This window comes from Drosophila willistoni (genome assembly GCF_018902025.1).
Source record: "Drosophila willistoni isolate 14030-0811.24 chromosome 2L unlocalized genomic scaffold, UCI_dwil_1.1 Seg196, whole genome shotgun sequence".
In the NCBI taxonomy this organism is placed as follows: domain Eukaryota; kingdom Metazoa; phylum Arthropoda; class Insecta; order Diptera; family Drosophilidae; genus Drosophila; species Drosophila willistoni.
This window is the reverse complement of record NW_025814048.1, coordinates 2316339-2335508: the sequence shown is the minus strand read 5'-3', so window position 1 is coordinate 2335508 and position 19170 is coordinate 2316339. Positions and strand designations below refer to the sequence as shown.

Here is a 19170-nt window from a genome sequence, read left to right as displayed (position 1 = left end):
ATATCATCTACTTCTTTAATTGATGCTTAAAGGTATCACACATTCGTTTCTTTATCTTCTGAATTGATTTTCTCTCTTATCCAGTTAGCTTTGAGTCATATGTCAAGCCAATTTCGAACAGTAACCTCACTTGTTCTGCATTTAAGTATCAATATTGGTTCTGCACACATGTTACACATATACATGCACACACTACCTATATATGTACATATGTGTATGTCTGATTCTATATATGTATTGCAAGTGCAGCACCCACACTATAGTTCCTGATATACTATATCTGTGTCGACTGCTTTGTGTGCGGGTCTCCACTCCTTTAGTTTGGCTTGTCCCTTTGCTGCCATCGAGGGCTGGCGCCTAACATGGCAAAAGCGGCGACTAGGCGTGAATTATGACCTATTGAAACCTCAAACAAGACCCAAGCACAGCAACAACAACAACAACAAGAACGATATTAACCAACACATTTGTCTCATTCCTCCCATTCGGCCCCTTCCCCCTTACCTACCCCTCTGCTGTCATGCCCATATACATTTACTCCTTTCAGGATCCCCGTCCGTTGAGCAATTTTTACTTTATGACTTTATTTTGTCCTCGTTTTATGCATTTTTTATGCTCTTCGCTGCGGTTTTCTCACTTTGTTGTTGCTTGTTTCTGGTTGTCGTTGTTGTTGTTGTTGTTGCTCGCTAACAAATCCACTAGCCAGGCCAGGCCTCACCCGCCTTCAGTTTATTCCTGATATTACTCAACTCTCCCTTTTTGTGGTCCTTCTTTCTCAGTGTCTTTTCTGTTTGGTTTTTTGTTACTGCTTATTGAGTTGAGTTCTTTCCTTTTTGTTTTCATCCCCTCGGTTTTAATATTTATGCATTATTTATTAGTTGAAGCGACAATTATTGGTTGTTGTTTTTGTTGTTGCTGTTGCTGTTAGACTGCTTAATGGAGTCAAGGATAATGTATGAGTAAGCCACAACAAGAGAAACAATGAACTAAAGTCTTTTCCTAGTAGAAGCAGTTAAAGACACTTTGCGGCGGCAACTTGCCTCACATTTTTCTATGCCCCATGATGGTTTTTTGTTGCATTTTGACGACTGAATATGATCCATGTGAAATAAAATTGTAATAAAAACTCAAACTCTTTTGTATGGACTTAAAGGTATGTCATAAAATACTCTTCACTACACTGGCAATTAGTGTTGACAACTACCCAACAGAAGAATAGATCGAAGAAGAAGATATTAGGAGCAGATAAGCTTGTTAAGGACAGATATTGATAGGTAGGTTCAAAGGGTGCAAAAGACCTAGAAGTCATAACCAAATAGTCCGAAAAAGGCAACTTTACATTTATCCAAATGTAAATATACAACGAAATTTATAAGTCGTAGCATTAAATACATCTTTCAGTTACTTGTTATTTCAAAATTATTTCAAAGCCTTATTAACCCTCTATAAACAAAGGAAATCTACTCCAAAAAGAAGCCATAGCTTATCAATTGTTTTCGAAAAAGTAGTACGATATATCTCTAAAATATATATTCACGTTATCTGCAGGAATTCAGGAAGTGGTAGTACAAAGAAGATTGTAAATATCTCTATCAGAAAGAATTTCATTTGTTTAGATGTAAACTCAGTTAATTAACTTATAAAGAAAATAAAACAGATTGTCGGAAATAACTAGAGTAGATAAGTGGAATGACCCGAAACATAAATAAATAAATCTACATTCGAGAAGCCGAGTAAAAGCTTGTACATGAACTACATAAATCCTTTTGCTAAGGATATAAAATATGCAAAATAATAAATTGTAATTTAGCTCACTAAACATAAAAAAAAAGCAAATAAATTGCAATTAAAAGTATTCACGTGCTGACATTTAGTTCAAATGATTAAAATCTAAGAAACTAAAACGATGTAAATGAAAATTCTGCAAATATTAAAATATATATAATATATATATATATATATGCGGAAACCTGCCACTAAAAATTATGAAACAGACATAAACTTGGTTAGCTTTAATGTAATTTGGCTTGTGTAAATGAAATTATACACCAAAACCAGAAAAAAAGAAAACCCTGACAGGAGCAAGAAAAAAAGAAACCGAGTGAAAGTGAGGAAATTGCGTGCAAAAGGAGGAAAATTTATTGGAAAAAGGGACCAAAATGAAATGGAAACACGCTCTATCCAATTCTCCTGCTCACTCACTCTCACATTCTCGTTCTCTGTCGCTTTCTTTGTTTGTGGCATAAAAAACGTTCTGACTGAATTATGCTCCATAATAAAAAGTTATGACTGTAAAATTTTTTAATTGCACATTTGGGAGTTTTGTTTATTTAATTTTAAATTTCATGCGCTTGGGTAAGGAAAATTTGTATTATGTTTTGTGTGTACGATGGCAAACGACTTCATCACATTTCCTTTTTTTTTCTGCCAGAGAAAATATTTTGTATCAGGCCGCCCAAGCCAAACGAATGGGATAATTTCGGTTTGTGGCATCGTTTTGGGTGTTTTTTTTTTATACCCTTTCACATATTCTGGAGTTGATTTCAATTTTATTAAATGTTCTCTTTTACATCTTTCACTTGGCATATGTTGGAATTGAATTGTTTCATGGAAACTCTATATGAAAATGGTGGAAAATTTAAAAGTAAAATAGTCAATTTGTGAAAGAAAATCACATAGATATATACAGATATAGTTAACTATATTAAATCGGATGAAAATGTTGGATTGGAACGACTATGTCAAAACAATTGCCAAGTTTTGGGTAAAAATAAAGCGTCTCTTCTTTTCACAAAGAGTATTTCACAAACAGGACAAAGCAAAAGTTTTCCATGGCTCATTCTTTTTGTTGTTGCGGTAAAAAGAAAAGTTAAACACTTAAAGTAACAAAAATAACAAAACAAAATGAAAGGTTTTTAAACAAAAAGCAAAAACAGCTGTGCAACAAAATTTTTAAGTACGAGTATTTTATTTTGTCTGAGCAAACATTACGCATCGTCAGGCGGTTGAGTTGGGTGGTTTTCTCTCCAAAGAAGAGAGTGAAAAAACTGAGCGATTAATGCCCAACAGGCCAAATGTTTTTCCAACGAATTTTCCATGGAAACTCTAGCTAAATTTAAGTAAAAGCCAAGGTATAGAAACAAATTGACAGAAAAGAGTAAAGGATTCCGTATAATGGTTTATAATATTTCATTTTAGTAACATTAAAGTTGATATTACAGATAAATAAGCTTTATTTTTAAGTCTGAAGGATTTTGATGTGGGATTTTAGCTGGAATGTTGAAACAACTTAGTGAAGGCTCAGACTATTTTCTATTGAATCAACTAGTTCGTCTTAAAAAATTATTCAAATTTTGTAAATTGTGCCTTTTTCATGTTACATCTATTTAATTTACTTTTCGTAAAGTGTTTCCCAAAATTCCATAAACCAAACCAAATATATCCTGTGGTGTTATCCTTTAGCTTCTTTTACCCTTTCCGCATTTAGCTTTTATTTTCTCATCTCGTTTGTAATTAAACACAAAGAAAAAACAAATATAAATTAGCAAAAAATCCAATTAATTTCACACGAAGGCCAATTAAGTTGACAAGAAGGAATAAGGTGGCAAAAATATGTTGCCCACTGCTTTAAGCCCACATAGATCCTGCTTGTCGTCACACACACACACAAACACACACACACACACACAGACAGAGGGCGTCACATAGACCGCCAATTAACACACATTCCTACAGATGAATTGCCAGACTTTTCCATTTTGTTTTTTTTTATGGTTGAACCAAAACGAACCCGGCACGTGCGTAGGCCATGTAACCGCACAATGCAGCAGCAGCTAACTTGAACCCCTGTTCCCATTGTCGCCCCCCCCCCAAAGACTGTCTCCCTCTTTGCACCGCATCAAAGCGAAAATTCTACTCCCAAAATTTCTTTTTTTTGGTGCGTGTGTGTGTCAAAAACGATATAAACAAGACTGAGGCCAATAAAACATGTCTTAACCCAAGTCTCTCTCTCTCTCTCTGCCTTCTGTCTGATATCGGAGGGTGGGGAGGGGGACACAGCAAGTCAAGTCTCTAGCGGCACATTTGAAAATCATTTTCCATGCATTTGTTAGCCAAGGATACGAAAATAATACATGTAACAAAAGAAAAGAGAGAACCGCACATCCCTCCTCCTCCTCCACCTTCTTTTACGTCTTTTATTTTCGGGCGGATATGTGAGACGCGACTCGGCTTTGGGCTCGTTACGCAGTACTTTTTTTCTGCTTCTTTAGATGCCTTAAAAACAAGTCTGCCACGAGTTTATCGCAGGTTCTTCTATTATTTCTATACCCCGTAAAAAGTGGGTAAGATGCGTCTATAGCTAGAGAGAATCTGAGAAATTTCAATTTAGTTGTGTGAGAGAAATTTCATTTCTTGTGTGTTTTGAATTAAATTTAAAGCTGATGGATGCACAATACAGATAAGAAAAGTATATCAAATAAAAAAATGTTCTTTGTATAAGTAGTAGTGTGTAAATAGGATATTAGTTGAAGACGATTTTTTTCTTTTCTAATACTAAGCCATTACTTCGAACAGGAATGATGTTAGACTTATCAGTTAGCGACAAATTTAAGGAATAAGATTTAGTTAAGTTTCCTTTACATTCATCTAATTTAAGCGCTTTTTCATAATGTGCCCTGAAAACAAACAAAATTAAGCTAATAACTGTCACGTAATATGCGAAGAAGAAGTTTAAAAACACTTTTAAATTGATAGGGAATATTTTCTTTGATTTACCCAATACATTGATTCATGTTATGACAATAGAACGTCGCAAAAATTATTTTCGAAAACTTATTTGTTTTCGTAGCTTGAAAGCAGCAATGAAGTTTTGAATTTACATTGCCATAAAAGAAATAATGACTATGGCAAATTGAGATATTAGACACTATTTATATGAAACCTATAGGCTCGATCTAACAAATCTATTGCATATAATCGTTGTGAAATAATATACATATAAATGTGTTTAATATTCTGATCATCACAAAAGATTCATGTATATTGTTTTTGAAATAATGGAATATAGTCTGTTCGTCAGTCACATATGTAGGTTATTCATTAACCTTATTAATCTTGGTCTTACGTCCTTTTTCTATTTCTTAGAACCCACAATGAGTATGCTAGTTAATGATTTCTAAAATCAGCTTCATATACCTTATTAATAACCATACCAAAAATTATAACTAGTATTTGTAGAAAGCATTAAGTACTTTGGTTCATGAAACTTAAATATGTATATTATTTCAGTTCATCTAAATTCCCTGATAATCTTTGATACTTTTTAAACAATACAAGTTGATTAAAGACTAAGAATATAAAATGTCAAAGTCTATTATTATACAGGGTACTATTTGGTCGCCATGCTTAAAGAAATCTATTCAATTTGTTTGTCTCCTTTTTTCAACGAGACAAAAATGTATAAACAACAAAAAGCAAAAGAGAAAAAGTCGCCGCCTGCAGGGCGTGTCCTAATTATATAAACAAATTTTTTTTTGTCATAGATATGGCGCACACACACACACACACACAGAGTAGATGCCTTTTTTATGGTATTTTATTATTGTTGGCATTGAAATTTTACGAGCATTGTCCTTTTGCCCCCCATCAGCCATGCCGTTTCTAGGCTCCCTGGGCCCCTCCGGGAAAGAGCAACACATTGGCTTTTTGCTTTTAATTAAAAAATGCAAGAGCAACAAACAAACAAACAAACAGATCTGTATAAGTATACTATATCTATGCACAATTGCACTAAAATATTGCCTTTTTTTTTGTTGTTTGGGGTTTTTTGACAACGCAAATATTTTCATAAATTTTTGCATGAAATTGAAATTTATTTTATTTTCATTTCTGACACACAAAAATGAAGCAGAAAGTTTGATTTAAAAATATTTTGTGGCTTTTTTCGTTAGAGGAAGATGACACGGAGGAATTAAATATATATATTTAGGAGTCACAAAAAGTCAAACAAAGCTAAGATTTGTTTATGTAAGTCTCTAAAAATATATGCTGAGAAGTAATTTTTAGTTAAATTTTTTGAATTTTTATGTGTGTGTGTGTGTTTGTGTGTAGTTGTGCATTAGGGAAAGGAGAGGGGCAAGGAAAGTTAAGGAAAAGCTTTTTATATGTCTTGCTTCTCCCAATTATGTAAAAGAAAATAAACAAAAATAATTGCGAGTATTAAATATTAAATCCAATTATTCAAATGGCCAATGCTTCATCATTATCATCATCATCATGAACTTCATTATGATCATGATGATGCCAAAAAGCGCTTCAAGTGGCAAAACAGAAGTTACGTGCAAAAAGAAAATTATAAAAAAAATATAAAAAGCTGAAAAAAAGGAAAACAAAAACAAAACAAAAAAACTCTTTCAAAGCGAAATTCCCTGCAGACTCAAGTGGAAACAAAATAAAGAATAAGTGTTTCGTCTTCTTTGCTGGTTGTCGTTGTTGTTGGTGTTGCTGTTGCTGGTGGAGATTGTAACGCGAAACGAGCAAAAATAGAAGTAACATTCTATTATTAACAATGCCTTCGTCCTGGAGATATCCTGGCACTTCATAAACAGGCACAAGGACGGACAGCGGGTGCCAAAAGGGATGGGGATGGTTATAGAGTGGGGCATGAAGGGAGGATGGAGCAATATGAAACAATGACAACAACAATAGATGAATGGATGGACTGGTAAGATGACGACGACAACAACGACGTCATCATCTTGAACAAAGTGTTGACATCTTTTTGCCCATTCATTGTCTCTCTGTGTGTGTCTCTCTGTGTGTGTGTGTGTGTACGCCCTGTGAAACCTGTTTTTAGTCCTCAGTCTCTGGTCTCTAGTCCGGTTGGCATCCACAGTCTGTCTATCTCTCAGTTGGGATCCTTGACTAGTGCCATTCGTCGCTTTTAATTAATTTCACTTACTGTAGTCTGTCTTTTCATCTTTTCTCTCCCTTTCTTTCTCTCTCTCTCTCTCTCGTTGTGTCTCTTCTGCCTGTCAGCTCAGCAAGAAACTTCCTCAAGCCTGTCAATATAACACGGTCCAGTCACACTTTCTCTCTGCCTCTCCCTCTCTGTGTCTCTGTCCTTCTCTTCATCTGGGCAAAAAGATAACTAGTTGGTGATTGAGATTAAAATAGTTTTGGCCTAAGAGAGTAAAAGCTGGAGCGTCCTTGCCATATGAAACTCACTTTTTGCATATGTGAAGTTTTGTTCATAAATTGATAAACTTCATGCGATTGTTTCTCTGCCACCAATTGGCCTTATACGTATTTTTCGAAAGAAACAAAAAACAAAGGGTTCTAAATTAGGAAAGTAAATTGCATTAATAACAAAAGACTTTTGTCTCTTACTTTATAGATTTAGACTGGATTTTCTGCCTAAATTTTAATTGAAAATTACTTAAATTTTAAACTCTTATGTCCATTTTCAAAATGTAGAAGTTTAAATGTTTTACATTCCTTATTCATTATCTCACAAATGATTAAATTGGCTTTTCTATTTCCTAAACGATGCATTAAAAAAACCTTTCTAAGGTTGAAAACAATTTCGAAAAAAGGTTGAAAACAATTGTAAAAACTGCAGGTAACAATTTGATTGAATTTTTACATTTAACAGATTAAAATATAAAGCATTTAAATATTCATAAGGTTAAAAACTCAACTCAAATTCAATATTATAAGCTGAACTTTACTAATTTTGAGTTAAAAAAACATACAAGTTTTTGAAGCTAATGAATAAAGGAACGTTAAGAGATTAAGTATTGGGGATATGTCCGAAATAGTTTTAAATATTCATTCCAAGTAAAATGTCTAAGGTCTTCTTTTAGTTTTTAATGTTGTTTCCATTAGATGGAAAATATATTTTTCAGTTAAAAATAAGTAGAACACAGTTTAAATTTTAAAGACTCAAGTGTGTGTGCATTGTATTTATTTATTTGTGCTTCTTACCTGAAATTACAAAGTTTACACCTTGTAGATAACCTTTGCGTAACGAAAAGAATATATATTCTCTTTCCCCCACCTCAAACATTTAACCTATATCTTATCTTTAAGCATTTCCTGCTCACTTGATATACATACATTCAAGATGGTGTAAGGGAGTGAAAGGGGGAGAGAGGGGCGATGAGGCGATGTGGGGGAGGGAAAGTGGATACAATCTTTAACACCTGCACTTACTTTTTCATTCCTTAGGCTCGACCGTAAACCCAAATTAAATAACCATGTGGAAGCCCTCCTTTGAATTATGGGTTCCTCCTATGTGTATGTGTGTGTGTTTGTGTGTGTGTGTGTGTGTAGGCGTCTCCAAAATTTGTTGGTAGGCTGGGTTCCTAAGAGGAATGGTTGGTGGGGAGGTTGGAGGTCGACTCTGTGCGGGGGTGTTACGAAAATTAGATTTTCCGCCAACAGGTTTCCATTATTGGCCTGCCGTTTCCTTTTCCACCTCCCTTACCGATCTCTCCCCCCTCTTGTTGGCCTGCTACGCATTACGTTTTTTGCATAATACATAAATATTTTCTATTTGCGCTAGATTCCAAATTGTCGGCAATGGTTAGGTAGTTGGAGTTGGAGACGCAGTCTCAAGTGGCAGCAATAGGCACAGCATAAATAAGCAACACACGACGTCTCCGACGCCCTTCTACGCCAACATACATCCTTGCATCCTCCTTCTTCCTTTCTTTCTTTCTTTTGAATTGCCGTCTCTCAACCATTTTGTGCCATTCGCCATTCGCCATTTGCCATTCATGCGTCGTAGTCGTCCAGAGTCGTTCTCGGTTTTTGGTCTCGTTCTTGTCCTGGTCTCAGACATCATTCATACAAATGTTTTGGCACTCTCCGACTCTCCGTTTTTATTATTTATGTTACTCATTCGGCTCGTATCCTGCTTGTTGATTGCTTTGCGTACACGTGTAGTTTGCTGGCCCCGACAGAAACACCAAAATACCTCACTCTTCTGCCAGGTCGTGCCTTTATTTACCAATTCCTCGACCATCTCTCTGTGAGTTCAGCTAAGACCAGACGAAGGAACCTCTCCACTGACAGAGCCAGAGCCACTGTGCCAACTGCCTCCTGCTCGAAAATCCTTTGTTTGCCTCGCCTCGGCGCGCTAATATTATGAATGGCAACTCATGCATTGTAGCCCAGTTCCATGCCAACATCTAACCATCTAACAGCTACCATCATCCAATCCCATTTGCTAGGGGTTCTTGTTTGGCAGAAAATTGTCCCTACACTCTCACTCTCGCTGCTCAACTTTAACATGAGTTGGCACACTGCGTGTTCAGCACTCAGCCTACACATTTAGGCACAGGAGCGGAATTAAGGAATAAAGGGTACATTTCATATGTAAGATCAGGGTTCTTCAATATTTTCTTAAGACGAGATAAAAGTAAACTGCTAATCAAGGATTAACAGAGTGTTGTATGCCCTATTAATCCATTTTTCTATCAAGTTTTCCAAGTATCGAAAAGGATAATATCTAAAGAATGTTAATTTTAATCCTTTTCGATTGCTTAAAGTGAGTTTTAAGGGTAATACGTCTTCTGTAGACTTGAAAAATCATAAATATCTGAATTCCAGTCGTGGGGGACATTTCCGTTTCTATTTAATCCTTTCACTACTACCAATACATTGGTTATATATGTATGTTACAGATTCTATATAGCTATAAATTACATTGAATGCCCTCCTGTATTTTGACGCCTTGACAGTTGTGTGGCCTGTGAAAGTGTCAATGTATAGATGTACTTTCCTTCTTCATTTTGGCTCTTCTCCCCATTTTTTGCCCCTCATAAGCTTTCTTTGCCACTCTCCCCCTCTCTTGGCCCTTGTGTAGTTGTATTTGTATTAGAAGAATTGCTGTAAGCCCCTTAGTCAAACAAAATGTTGCGAAATTGCTTCAAGAAAAATAGAGGAAATAAACTAGAGCACATAAGTAACCAGAAATTGTTAGCATAGAAAGAGAAAACACCCAGGGAGGGTGGCGAGGCGAGGGAATGGGAATGGGAAACTAGTAGCAACGAGAGAGCTGATTGCTACTTAAATCTTTGTATTTACTTCATATTAAGTTATATTTCACCTGGCGAGACATTCCATTTGGGGCTGAAACTGACAGCCCCCAAGAGTGCTTAGTGTGTGTGTGTGTGTGTGTGTGTATGTGTGTGTTGTTGTTCTGCTTACCTTCTGCATTTCCATTTTCCCTCTCCTAAACTTTTCGCCCTCACTCATGTATATAATGAAAAAAATTGAGGTCAATTTGTTTTGGCATGTTGAAAGGTTGACAAAAATTTACTTTCATATTCTAACCCTCCAGGTGGCCGTTCATTTACCATTTCTTCCCTTTCACCAACTCACTCACTACCTCAGTTTTCCACATTCACATTCACTGTCATTGTTATTTAATATAACAATATTTATTTATTTATTTATTATTTATACTGGCCCTTGGTCAAACTAGTTGGTCATAAGTTTGTCTGGCTCTCGTCGTTATTGCAATCTACCATATATATTGCTCCCCAGTTGATGATTCCCCTAATACCTGATTAGACATGAAAAGCGATCCTATGTAGTGACTGTATAGAAAAAGCGGACTCTAACTTTAGATAATAGACTAAGATTCGAATAACTAGGCTGCTATCCTATTTAGAGTTTACAAATTTCCCTCCACAGCGGATATACTCTTTCAGCTAGAAAGAGTACTAACAACAGAAACTCTGCTTCCTTTTTGGAACAAAATATTTCGTTGTTCATCTTGTAATTAAGCAAAAACAAGAAGAAGAAATCCAAGAAAAATTGTTCTGCATAAATGAAAACTAATTCGTGAAAATGTATTTCCTTCTTTTCTTTATTTTGCAGTGGCGTATGTCGAACATAAATTGCATTGAAACGCGAGAAGCTACACATATCTAGCTGGAAAAGCGGCAGCCCTCATTTTGGGGAAAACAACAACGAGGAAAATGAGAAGTTGTGGAAAACCAAAACCAGCTATACGCAATTGAATCAAACCAATACGAAAGAAGAAAATCGAAGAGAGAGAGAGAGAGAGAGAAAAAGTAAACAAGGGCAGGGCCCATTTAGCAAAGAGAAAACAAAAGAAACAGCAATTGAAGGAAAAATTCCCGAAATCGTAACAGAAATATATATAAAACGCGGAAAAATCTGTGTGGAAATTAATTGCAAAAATGTGCGGCAAGAGTAAAGAGGCAACGGCAACTGTTGCAATTGCAACTATTGTTGTCCTTCTCCTGGTTAGCCGGATAATGGAAATTCAAGGCGAACAGCATCCGGCCACAGCTGATGAAGGTAAGTGTCCCGCCCACTAAACCGAACCAACTTCTCCTACTCCTAAGCATTTTCAGCGGAAATGTTATAAATAAAACATTCACTTGCTATTATTGACAGGGGGGCAAGAGACGAGATTGAGCAAAGGGGAGGGGGCAAAGGGAATTGCGTGAAAACCTCAATTGAAAAATAAACAGCGTAACTGCAGCAAACAAGTTCAAATGTTTTGGATATGTTGTTGCGGGGTTACCCAAACAACAACAGCAACAACAACAACAACAACAACAACACGAACTCTAACAGCCAACAACAAACATTGACAACACACTGAACGCAATTTAGACATTAACACTCTGGTGAACTCTTGCCAAGGGGTTGGTTGGTTGGTTGGCTTGGCTGGTTTATTCATGTGGATTGGGTTCTTGGGTTCAGAGTTTAGGTTTTCGGGTTCTCGGTTTGAAAGAATTGAGCGTTAAATTAAAAAATAAAATTGTATACAGCGAAAACCTTTTGACAGGTCTGAAATGTTTTTCTTTCTTGCTTGTTTTCTGTTTTTGTTTGTGGGTAACCCAATATAGAAATGTGTTTTAGACTCATATGTAAGCAAAATGTGATTATGTGTGTGTGTGTGTGTGTGTGTGTGTGTGTGTGTGTGTGTGTGTAGTCATTGGAAACAAATTAGACAGAAAAGAGGGGAGTAACATATCACTCAAATATGACAACTTTTTTTTGGTTAATAAATTGCCCTTAATGTAATTAAGAATACTTCAAAAAATCAAAATGGTAGCTTAGCCTTGCCCACTCTCTCGCTCCACCTTATCCTTATTTACCCCTTGTGTTATTATATATATTAACTACAGACCATCTTTATACCATTTATAAACTGATTAACTTTTGCAATGTAAAAATGAAAATAAAATCCTTTAGAGACATATTTAATAAACAGAGTTCTAAGAAAAAAAGGATTCAAACCAGCCAGGCAAAGTGATTAATAAAACAAAGCTATTCTATTATTATAAAATATATTTTTTAATTTTCAACAATTACACTTTATTAGAATATTATCAACATTTGCTTTAAAATGTTTTAAGACCTTTCGTAAACTTTTACTTACTCTAAAACAAAGAAAAACTGTTTACTTAAAATTTGCTGCTTATCTCTACATGTCCTTTCAGATACTTTAAAATGTTGTTTTTAAAGAGCTAAAATATCAATTTCAAACTTTTACCGACTTTAAACGAAAAAGTGTCAGCTAATCGAAACATTGTTTAACTCATTCTTAGTCTCAAAACCAATAAAAACCATCTTAGGAAAACAATTTACAAATTACAATAGTTTTCTTCGAGTTTACTAGAACTAAAGTCGAGTCTCGATAATTTAAAATGGCAAGGGAACATGGAAGGGCGGATTTCGATTTACCTAATGAAGTTTTTTCAAGGGACCAGAAGTTTCTTACGAAAGATTGAGGTTTTCGTATTAAATAGTAAATAGTTCATCAAAAAATATATCACCTATGAATACCCCAAAACCAATTTTAGAATAGAAGAATGAGTCATCTGATCAACACAATGTGATATCCTGTTTATTACTTTTCTAAATTAAAAACTGTCTTTTATTGTTAATTATAATTGACAATTAGATAATTATCTAACATGTATCTATCTAGATTTCTACCTCCTTGTGAGGGTATCAAAGCTTTGCTCATTCCATATTTACATCTTCCCTTAATTTAATTTAATTTCCTCTTGCTTGAGTTCATTTAAGCTTTATTTTGGCTTATGCTAACCACATTTCACTTGCACTAAAAATAGAAATAATTGTTCCTTTATTGAAACCAAAAATATATTTAGAATAGAAAATTTTCTCACACTAAAAATCTCTTCCTCCTCTTTTTTATAGCCCGATAATTGAAATTTTTCTAGTACGTGTTTCACGGCTTTGCTTAGAAATTATAGGGAGTTTCTATGAATTTCTTGGTTTATTTAATTTTATTTCAATTATTGTATGATTACATACTTATAAGGACTATATTTTTGTGATGGTGGATTCTTTTTTAGTTTGAAAGGCGTAACCTTGCCTTGCTGGTCGTCGGTCCCAAACATCTGGCGTTAATTACCAAGGAAGTCCGTCAAGGAAGAAAAAACCCAAAATTGAGAGAGAGAATGAGAGAGAGTGAGCGAGAGAGAGAGAGAGAGAGAGAGAGTCAAATTGGTTGAATGAATTGTCCCAGCATGTGGCAATGACTTTTAGACTAAATCGTGCCATCTGTATGACTCTTCACCCAAAAAAAAAAAAACATAAAATATTTGTCACCCCTCTAACTTGTCATTATTGTTGTTATTGTTGTTGTCGTCGTCATCATCATCATTATTGTCGCTGTCATTGTGCCATTGTTGGAACCAAAATGTGATTTAAATTCGATTATTCTCAATTATTTTGTTACATGCATTTCATTTCAGTTTTTGCCTCAGTTTTTGTTTTTTTCTTTTATCTGGATGGGGTAGGGTGATTCGTTTGCCCTTTTCTCCCTCTGTACTTTGTTCCCTGCTCTCGATTCTCAGTTCGGAGAACTCTGTATTCTGTGTTCTCCCGGCGTCATTCATTTTTCAGGCCCTCCACCAGTTGACTTTTCCTGTTTTCCTTTTTTTGCTTTTTTGATTTTATTTTATTGGTTCACTTGAGTGGATTTGGTCTGGGACTCCTCTCTGTGGCTCTGTGTTTCTGTGTCTGGGCTGAGCGTTTGTTGCATTTGTTTGATTGAAATTGATTTTGCCTTCGCCCGGGGGGATTTCGTACGCTGTACATAATATTTTCATACCCTATATAGTCATGAAAGAATTAAGGGTATATTCTCAGTCACATACTGGGGGTATATATTGGTTTTGCTTGTGTCACTTAATATAGGGTATCTCTCAGTCGTCTCGTATCTTAAGCATACAATTGTTTTCTCAAGTACTTTGTGTGACTAAGAGAAACAGCGTCTCGTATGGAAAGTCAAGTGTTAAAGTTATATGAAAAGCAGGGACTTAACAATTCGAAGGGCCTCTTACAGGCCGTGTCTAATAAAGATTAAGAATTTTTCTTTAGACCCTAAAGTACTTACAGATGCCGCACAGGCAACCCCCCTCAAAGTGGATTATATACTCAGTTTCCGACAGCATTATCATAATTATAAATGGATCTTGTTACATACTTTAAGATCAAGTCCAATAACTATTTCCTACAATTAGACGAAAAAGAAACAACAAACTATTATGGCAAAACCTCTGCAAACAATTGGGACAACAATTTGCCTAACAAAACGTTGTCCCTTTTTAACCTTACCCCCCCGTTACACGTTCCCCGGCCCTATCTAATCAAATATTCAACCTACTGGGTTTCGTTTGAACTGATTTCATGACGGCGATAAGCAAATATCAGCCATTCCCCAACAAATTACTTGTTAACAAGTGCATTTTAATGCGAAAAAAAGGCAACGAAAAAAAAAACTTTTGGCCCTTTTTTTTGGCCAAATTGTCGGTATGGCTGTGTGTGTGTGTGTGTGTGTAATAGTAGTAGCCACAATTGGAATGAATGTGAGTAATAAAAAATAAAACACAAGCCTACCAACTGTGCATAGTCCCCAGTGTGTGTTTGTGTGTGTGCGAGTGTTTGGCCAATTGGAATAGAAAATTGACATGGTTTTTCTTTTTTTTTTCCTTTCCAAATGTGTTTTGTGTGAGAGCACAGTTTGTGATTGTGGCTCATTTTTTTTTTGCCGTTTTGGATTTTCTTTTTTATTTTTTTTTTGCTCATTTTTAATGTAATTTGAACATGCAAAGCATTTGGCGGGAGTTTTCCTTTTTGACCCTGCAATAGAAACCAAGTCAGAGGCGGCCCAAGAGAGCGACAAATTTCTTTACTTTTGAGAGAATTTGGAGGATGTTTTTTTTGGAAATAATGATAAAAGGGATTTTACTAATTGTTATATATAGAATAAAGGAAATAATAAAGGACTTGACTAGTTGCATGGCGTTAGCTTATAGACTTAAATGTAATAACATGTTTAATTTGGCTTCCGTAGCTTCCCTTAAAACTTCCCAACTACGCTCCTGTATTTATTCTTCCTGCTTGTTAGAAGCATTTCGACTCTTGTTGCCCATTTGTGTTTGAATTTTTAGACAATTTTACAGATTAAAATGTTAATTTGCCTATAATTATTTACGTTTCTGGTTTCAATTTCCCCGTAAAATTCAATGTGAAAAAATTGAGAAAATATGGTGGACCATTGAGTGGGGGAGGGGGGTACTTCAAGTAAATATAAATAAACGTGTGGGGGGGGAGAGAAAGCGAGGGAGTGAGCCACAGATGTTTTGACGCAGAAATAATCCATTAATTCAATAAATGCGTAGCGAGAGTTTTTACATAGGAAACGCGATTCTCCTTTCTCTTTTTTTCGGTAGAGTTTTCCATTTTTCGTTTCTTTTTTTTGGAAAATCAAATATTTGTACAACAATTTGTGTTTGGAGCCTGAATATGAAGAACAACAAAAAACAGAAGCAGCTGGTGATGAAATCAAAACCCTCGACCAGCAACTAAGCGGGCGAGCAAATAACCAAAGATCCTTTCGTCGTTGCTCATTTTAATCTTTGATTTCACGAGGGGAGGTTCAATATGTATTGGTTAAAAAAAAAAATAAGAAAAATCCCATAAAAAATATATGCGGAAGGTATGAAGAAGTCTAGAGGAAGGAGAAGAGACGAGAGGAGACGACCCTTTTTTATATATATTCCCCCCATGGAGAAGCTAAACAAACAACATTGGGAACATGGAAATACTTGAAAAATTACTCACCCGCAACATATGCACACACACACACACACATTCACCTACATACACTCATACATGTGTATCCTCTCTTTATCCTTCATGTCCGTCTCTGACTCTGACTTTTACATGCTGGGAATGGGAATGAGAATGGGAAATGGCGCTGAAGCGGCGTTATGCCTTTGACGGCATGAATGAAAATGCGGAAAAGCCAGGGAAAATATACAAAATACTCTTACACATATGCCAAGCAGAGAGAAAGAGAATCCTGTATGTGTGGGTGTATATGTGTGTGTGATGTCCGTGCTGAGCTCAAAAATCAATGGGCTCAATGTTTAAAGCGCTCAAATTTCATGTTACCATCCGTGTTTTGGGTCAAAAAACCATAACCCAAACTCCAAACCAATTTCTGAATTCAGAATGCAACACCCCACGCAATGTGTGATTCGGTTACTGATTTCTGATTCCTCTGGATATTGGTTTGTGGATTGTCCATTTTTGGCGGCTTCTCTTCTGCCATTCACGATTTTGTAAATTGAACAGTCAATGATTTTTGAGTGGCCACTAGAGAGCGAGGTGAAATATCATCATTGAAAAAACCCGACAGCAAACAAACTTACAATAAGTGAAATGAGATATGGATTTTGGGAATTTCATGTTATCAAGGTAACATCGCTTGACCAACCATGAACTCGAACTTGTGCACTTAATAGATAGATGTCATAGCTAGTAAAGGATATTCCACATGCGGGAAAAATTGGATGTGAAACTTAGGAAGAAAAACTTCAGTAAATAGACCAGTGAAAGGTTAGTGCCTTGGATTATCCGAAAGCCAACTAAGTTGAAGAGTTGTAAATATTATTGTTTATTGCTTTTGCCAATGACTTAGATGTAGCGCTACTTAAAAACTTAAACTAGTTGTGAATTCTAAATAAAGTAACCACATAAAGAAAACATTGGGTATGTCCTTACAAACCTTTTTTGTTGTTTAATTTGGGATTACTCAGGCTGGAAGTCAAGATTAGAATTCAATTAATTCTATTCAATTATCTCAGATCATAAGGAAGATGTTGATAAAAATCATTGATGAAAGTAAGTAGTCTTCAAGTCGAGTTTGTCTTGCGAATTTGTGATTATTTTGATTTGTTATTTAGTTAAAGAAAACTTTGTTTAAAAATTAAACGAAACAATGAAAGATTTTCCAATAGAAAGTTCATGAATTCAAAGACTTGGACAGAAATAGGAGAAAACTGGTCATAACCAAGAGTAGATAATAGAATTCAGCAATTATTGTCATTCATTTAGTTAGTTGGAATCCGAATTTCAGTTGAAAATTCTGAGCAGATAAATCAACAGATTGATGGCATTTTAAAGCACTGCCAAGCATCGACTTATAATTGAAGTATGTCTTCTAGCAACTACTTCTAATTTAGCTCATTCATTTTGAGGATTCTCTAGTCCTGGCATAATGGGTTCCTCATCCCAGATTTGTTCATTCACCTAGACATTTCTGTTTTGTGTGAACGAAAATTTTGAGCTTAGATTTTTGGCATTCGTTTTTAACGTACTTGACCTGATAAATGTGGGTAGAGGCGAGCTAAGAACTAGGCTGACACTCTCTCTCTCTCTCTCTCTCTCTCTCTTTCGCTCTGTACATTAATGCCTTTTTGGTATGAGCAAAAAGTGCAGCCAGCTTGAGAGTCCTTTTTGTGGCCATGACTGTGACTGAGTGTGTGTGTGTGTGTGTGTCTGTGTCACTGGCATGCTCCATTTATGTGCTGATATACGGAATTATGCTGAAATCACGTTTCCTCACAAAACCACACACGAAGAGACAAGGAGAAAGATAGACCAAGTCACATGGAGGACAACGAGGAGGAGTAGGAGAAGGAGAACAAGTAGTAGAAGGAGGCAGTCAGGAATTTTAGGATAAGAGCCTGCTGTGTTTTGCTGCTTGGTTGGTAAAATCTCCACTAGTGCTCAAGCAGACCTAAAGGAAAGTGCTTCCTGGCATAAGCAGCGATTTTCCATTGCTTCTCCATCGTTGTGGATTCCCGCCTTTTCCTTTTGATGTTATTTTCTGTTTTTGTGGCATTGCCGTTGCCATTGCCCGTTTATTCAGTTATTTACTTTCTAAACTTGGCCTGTACATATGTATGTAGCTACCTACTATTTTTACTTGAAATGCTTTTACCACTTTCATGAAAATCAATACGAAATCCTTTGATCGATGCGTTGCGGGTGTACTTGGGCTTTAAAAATAAGTTCAATTGAACTCCTTCCTGTTTCCTTCGTGTTTCAATTTGATTTGCTGTCTCCATTTTTAGTGGGTGGCAACTGATAATTTCATATATTGTATTCGTAGTGATTGGGGTTCTGGTAATTGCCGGTTTTGAGCCAAACATGTTATCCTCATCGCAATCTGATTGAGCTTAAATTATTTAATAGCCCTTTTTTTCATGGTGATTGGTTATTGGAAAATAATTGAAATTAATTTTTAATTTAACCAAAAATGGAAAAGAAATGCTTAAATGTTATATAGTCAAAACTTTTACTCAAGTTACAGTAGCAAATGAGTTTTCTTTGGAATGTATTTCCAACTTTTTTTTGAAAACATCTTTAGACTCTATTAAAGAAAGGACTTTGCCTTCTTTTGCAACTATTTTCTATTCCAAATCAAACACAAATTTTACTTATAACAATAATATCTTCTTCAAATGCCAAAGCTTGCCGAAATCTTCGAAAACTTGGTGCATAGTTCTATAAGTTTTTTAGTTATAAAGTTCAGTTTATAGCCCATGTAATGATGGAAATTTGACTCTTGGTTTTTATATGGTAAAAGGGCTTTTTACTAAATCAATTCACTGCCACCTTCAACTTTAACTCAAATTTCAGATAAATGTGTCATCTTCTCGTTCTCTCTTTTTTCTTGGGCAATTTAACGATCACACCTCCATATAACTAACTAACTAACTAACTAACTCAACTGTCATCATCAACACCAGCATTAGCAATGGCATCTCATTTCCATGACAATGTCTGCTGTGA

At 35.6% G+C, this 19170-nt stretch overlaps 1 protein-coding gene across 1 annotated transcript in view; it reads left to right on the top strand.

Moving 5' to 3' along the window:
- Positions 1-19170, top strand: part of LOC6639872 — a 52813-nt gene that overhangs the window by 5360 nt on the left and 28283 nt on the right. Inside the window, exon 2 of the mRNA XM_002062660.4 lies at positions 10891-11337. Within this exon, the coding sequence (XP_002062696.3) occupies positions 11217-11337 (121 nt within the window). The 5' untranslated portion in view covers positions 10891-11216. The remainder of the gene's footprint in view (positions 1-10890; positions 11338-19170) is intronic.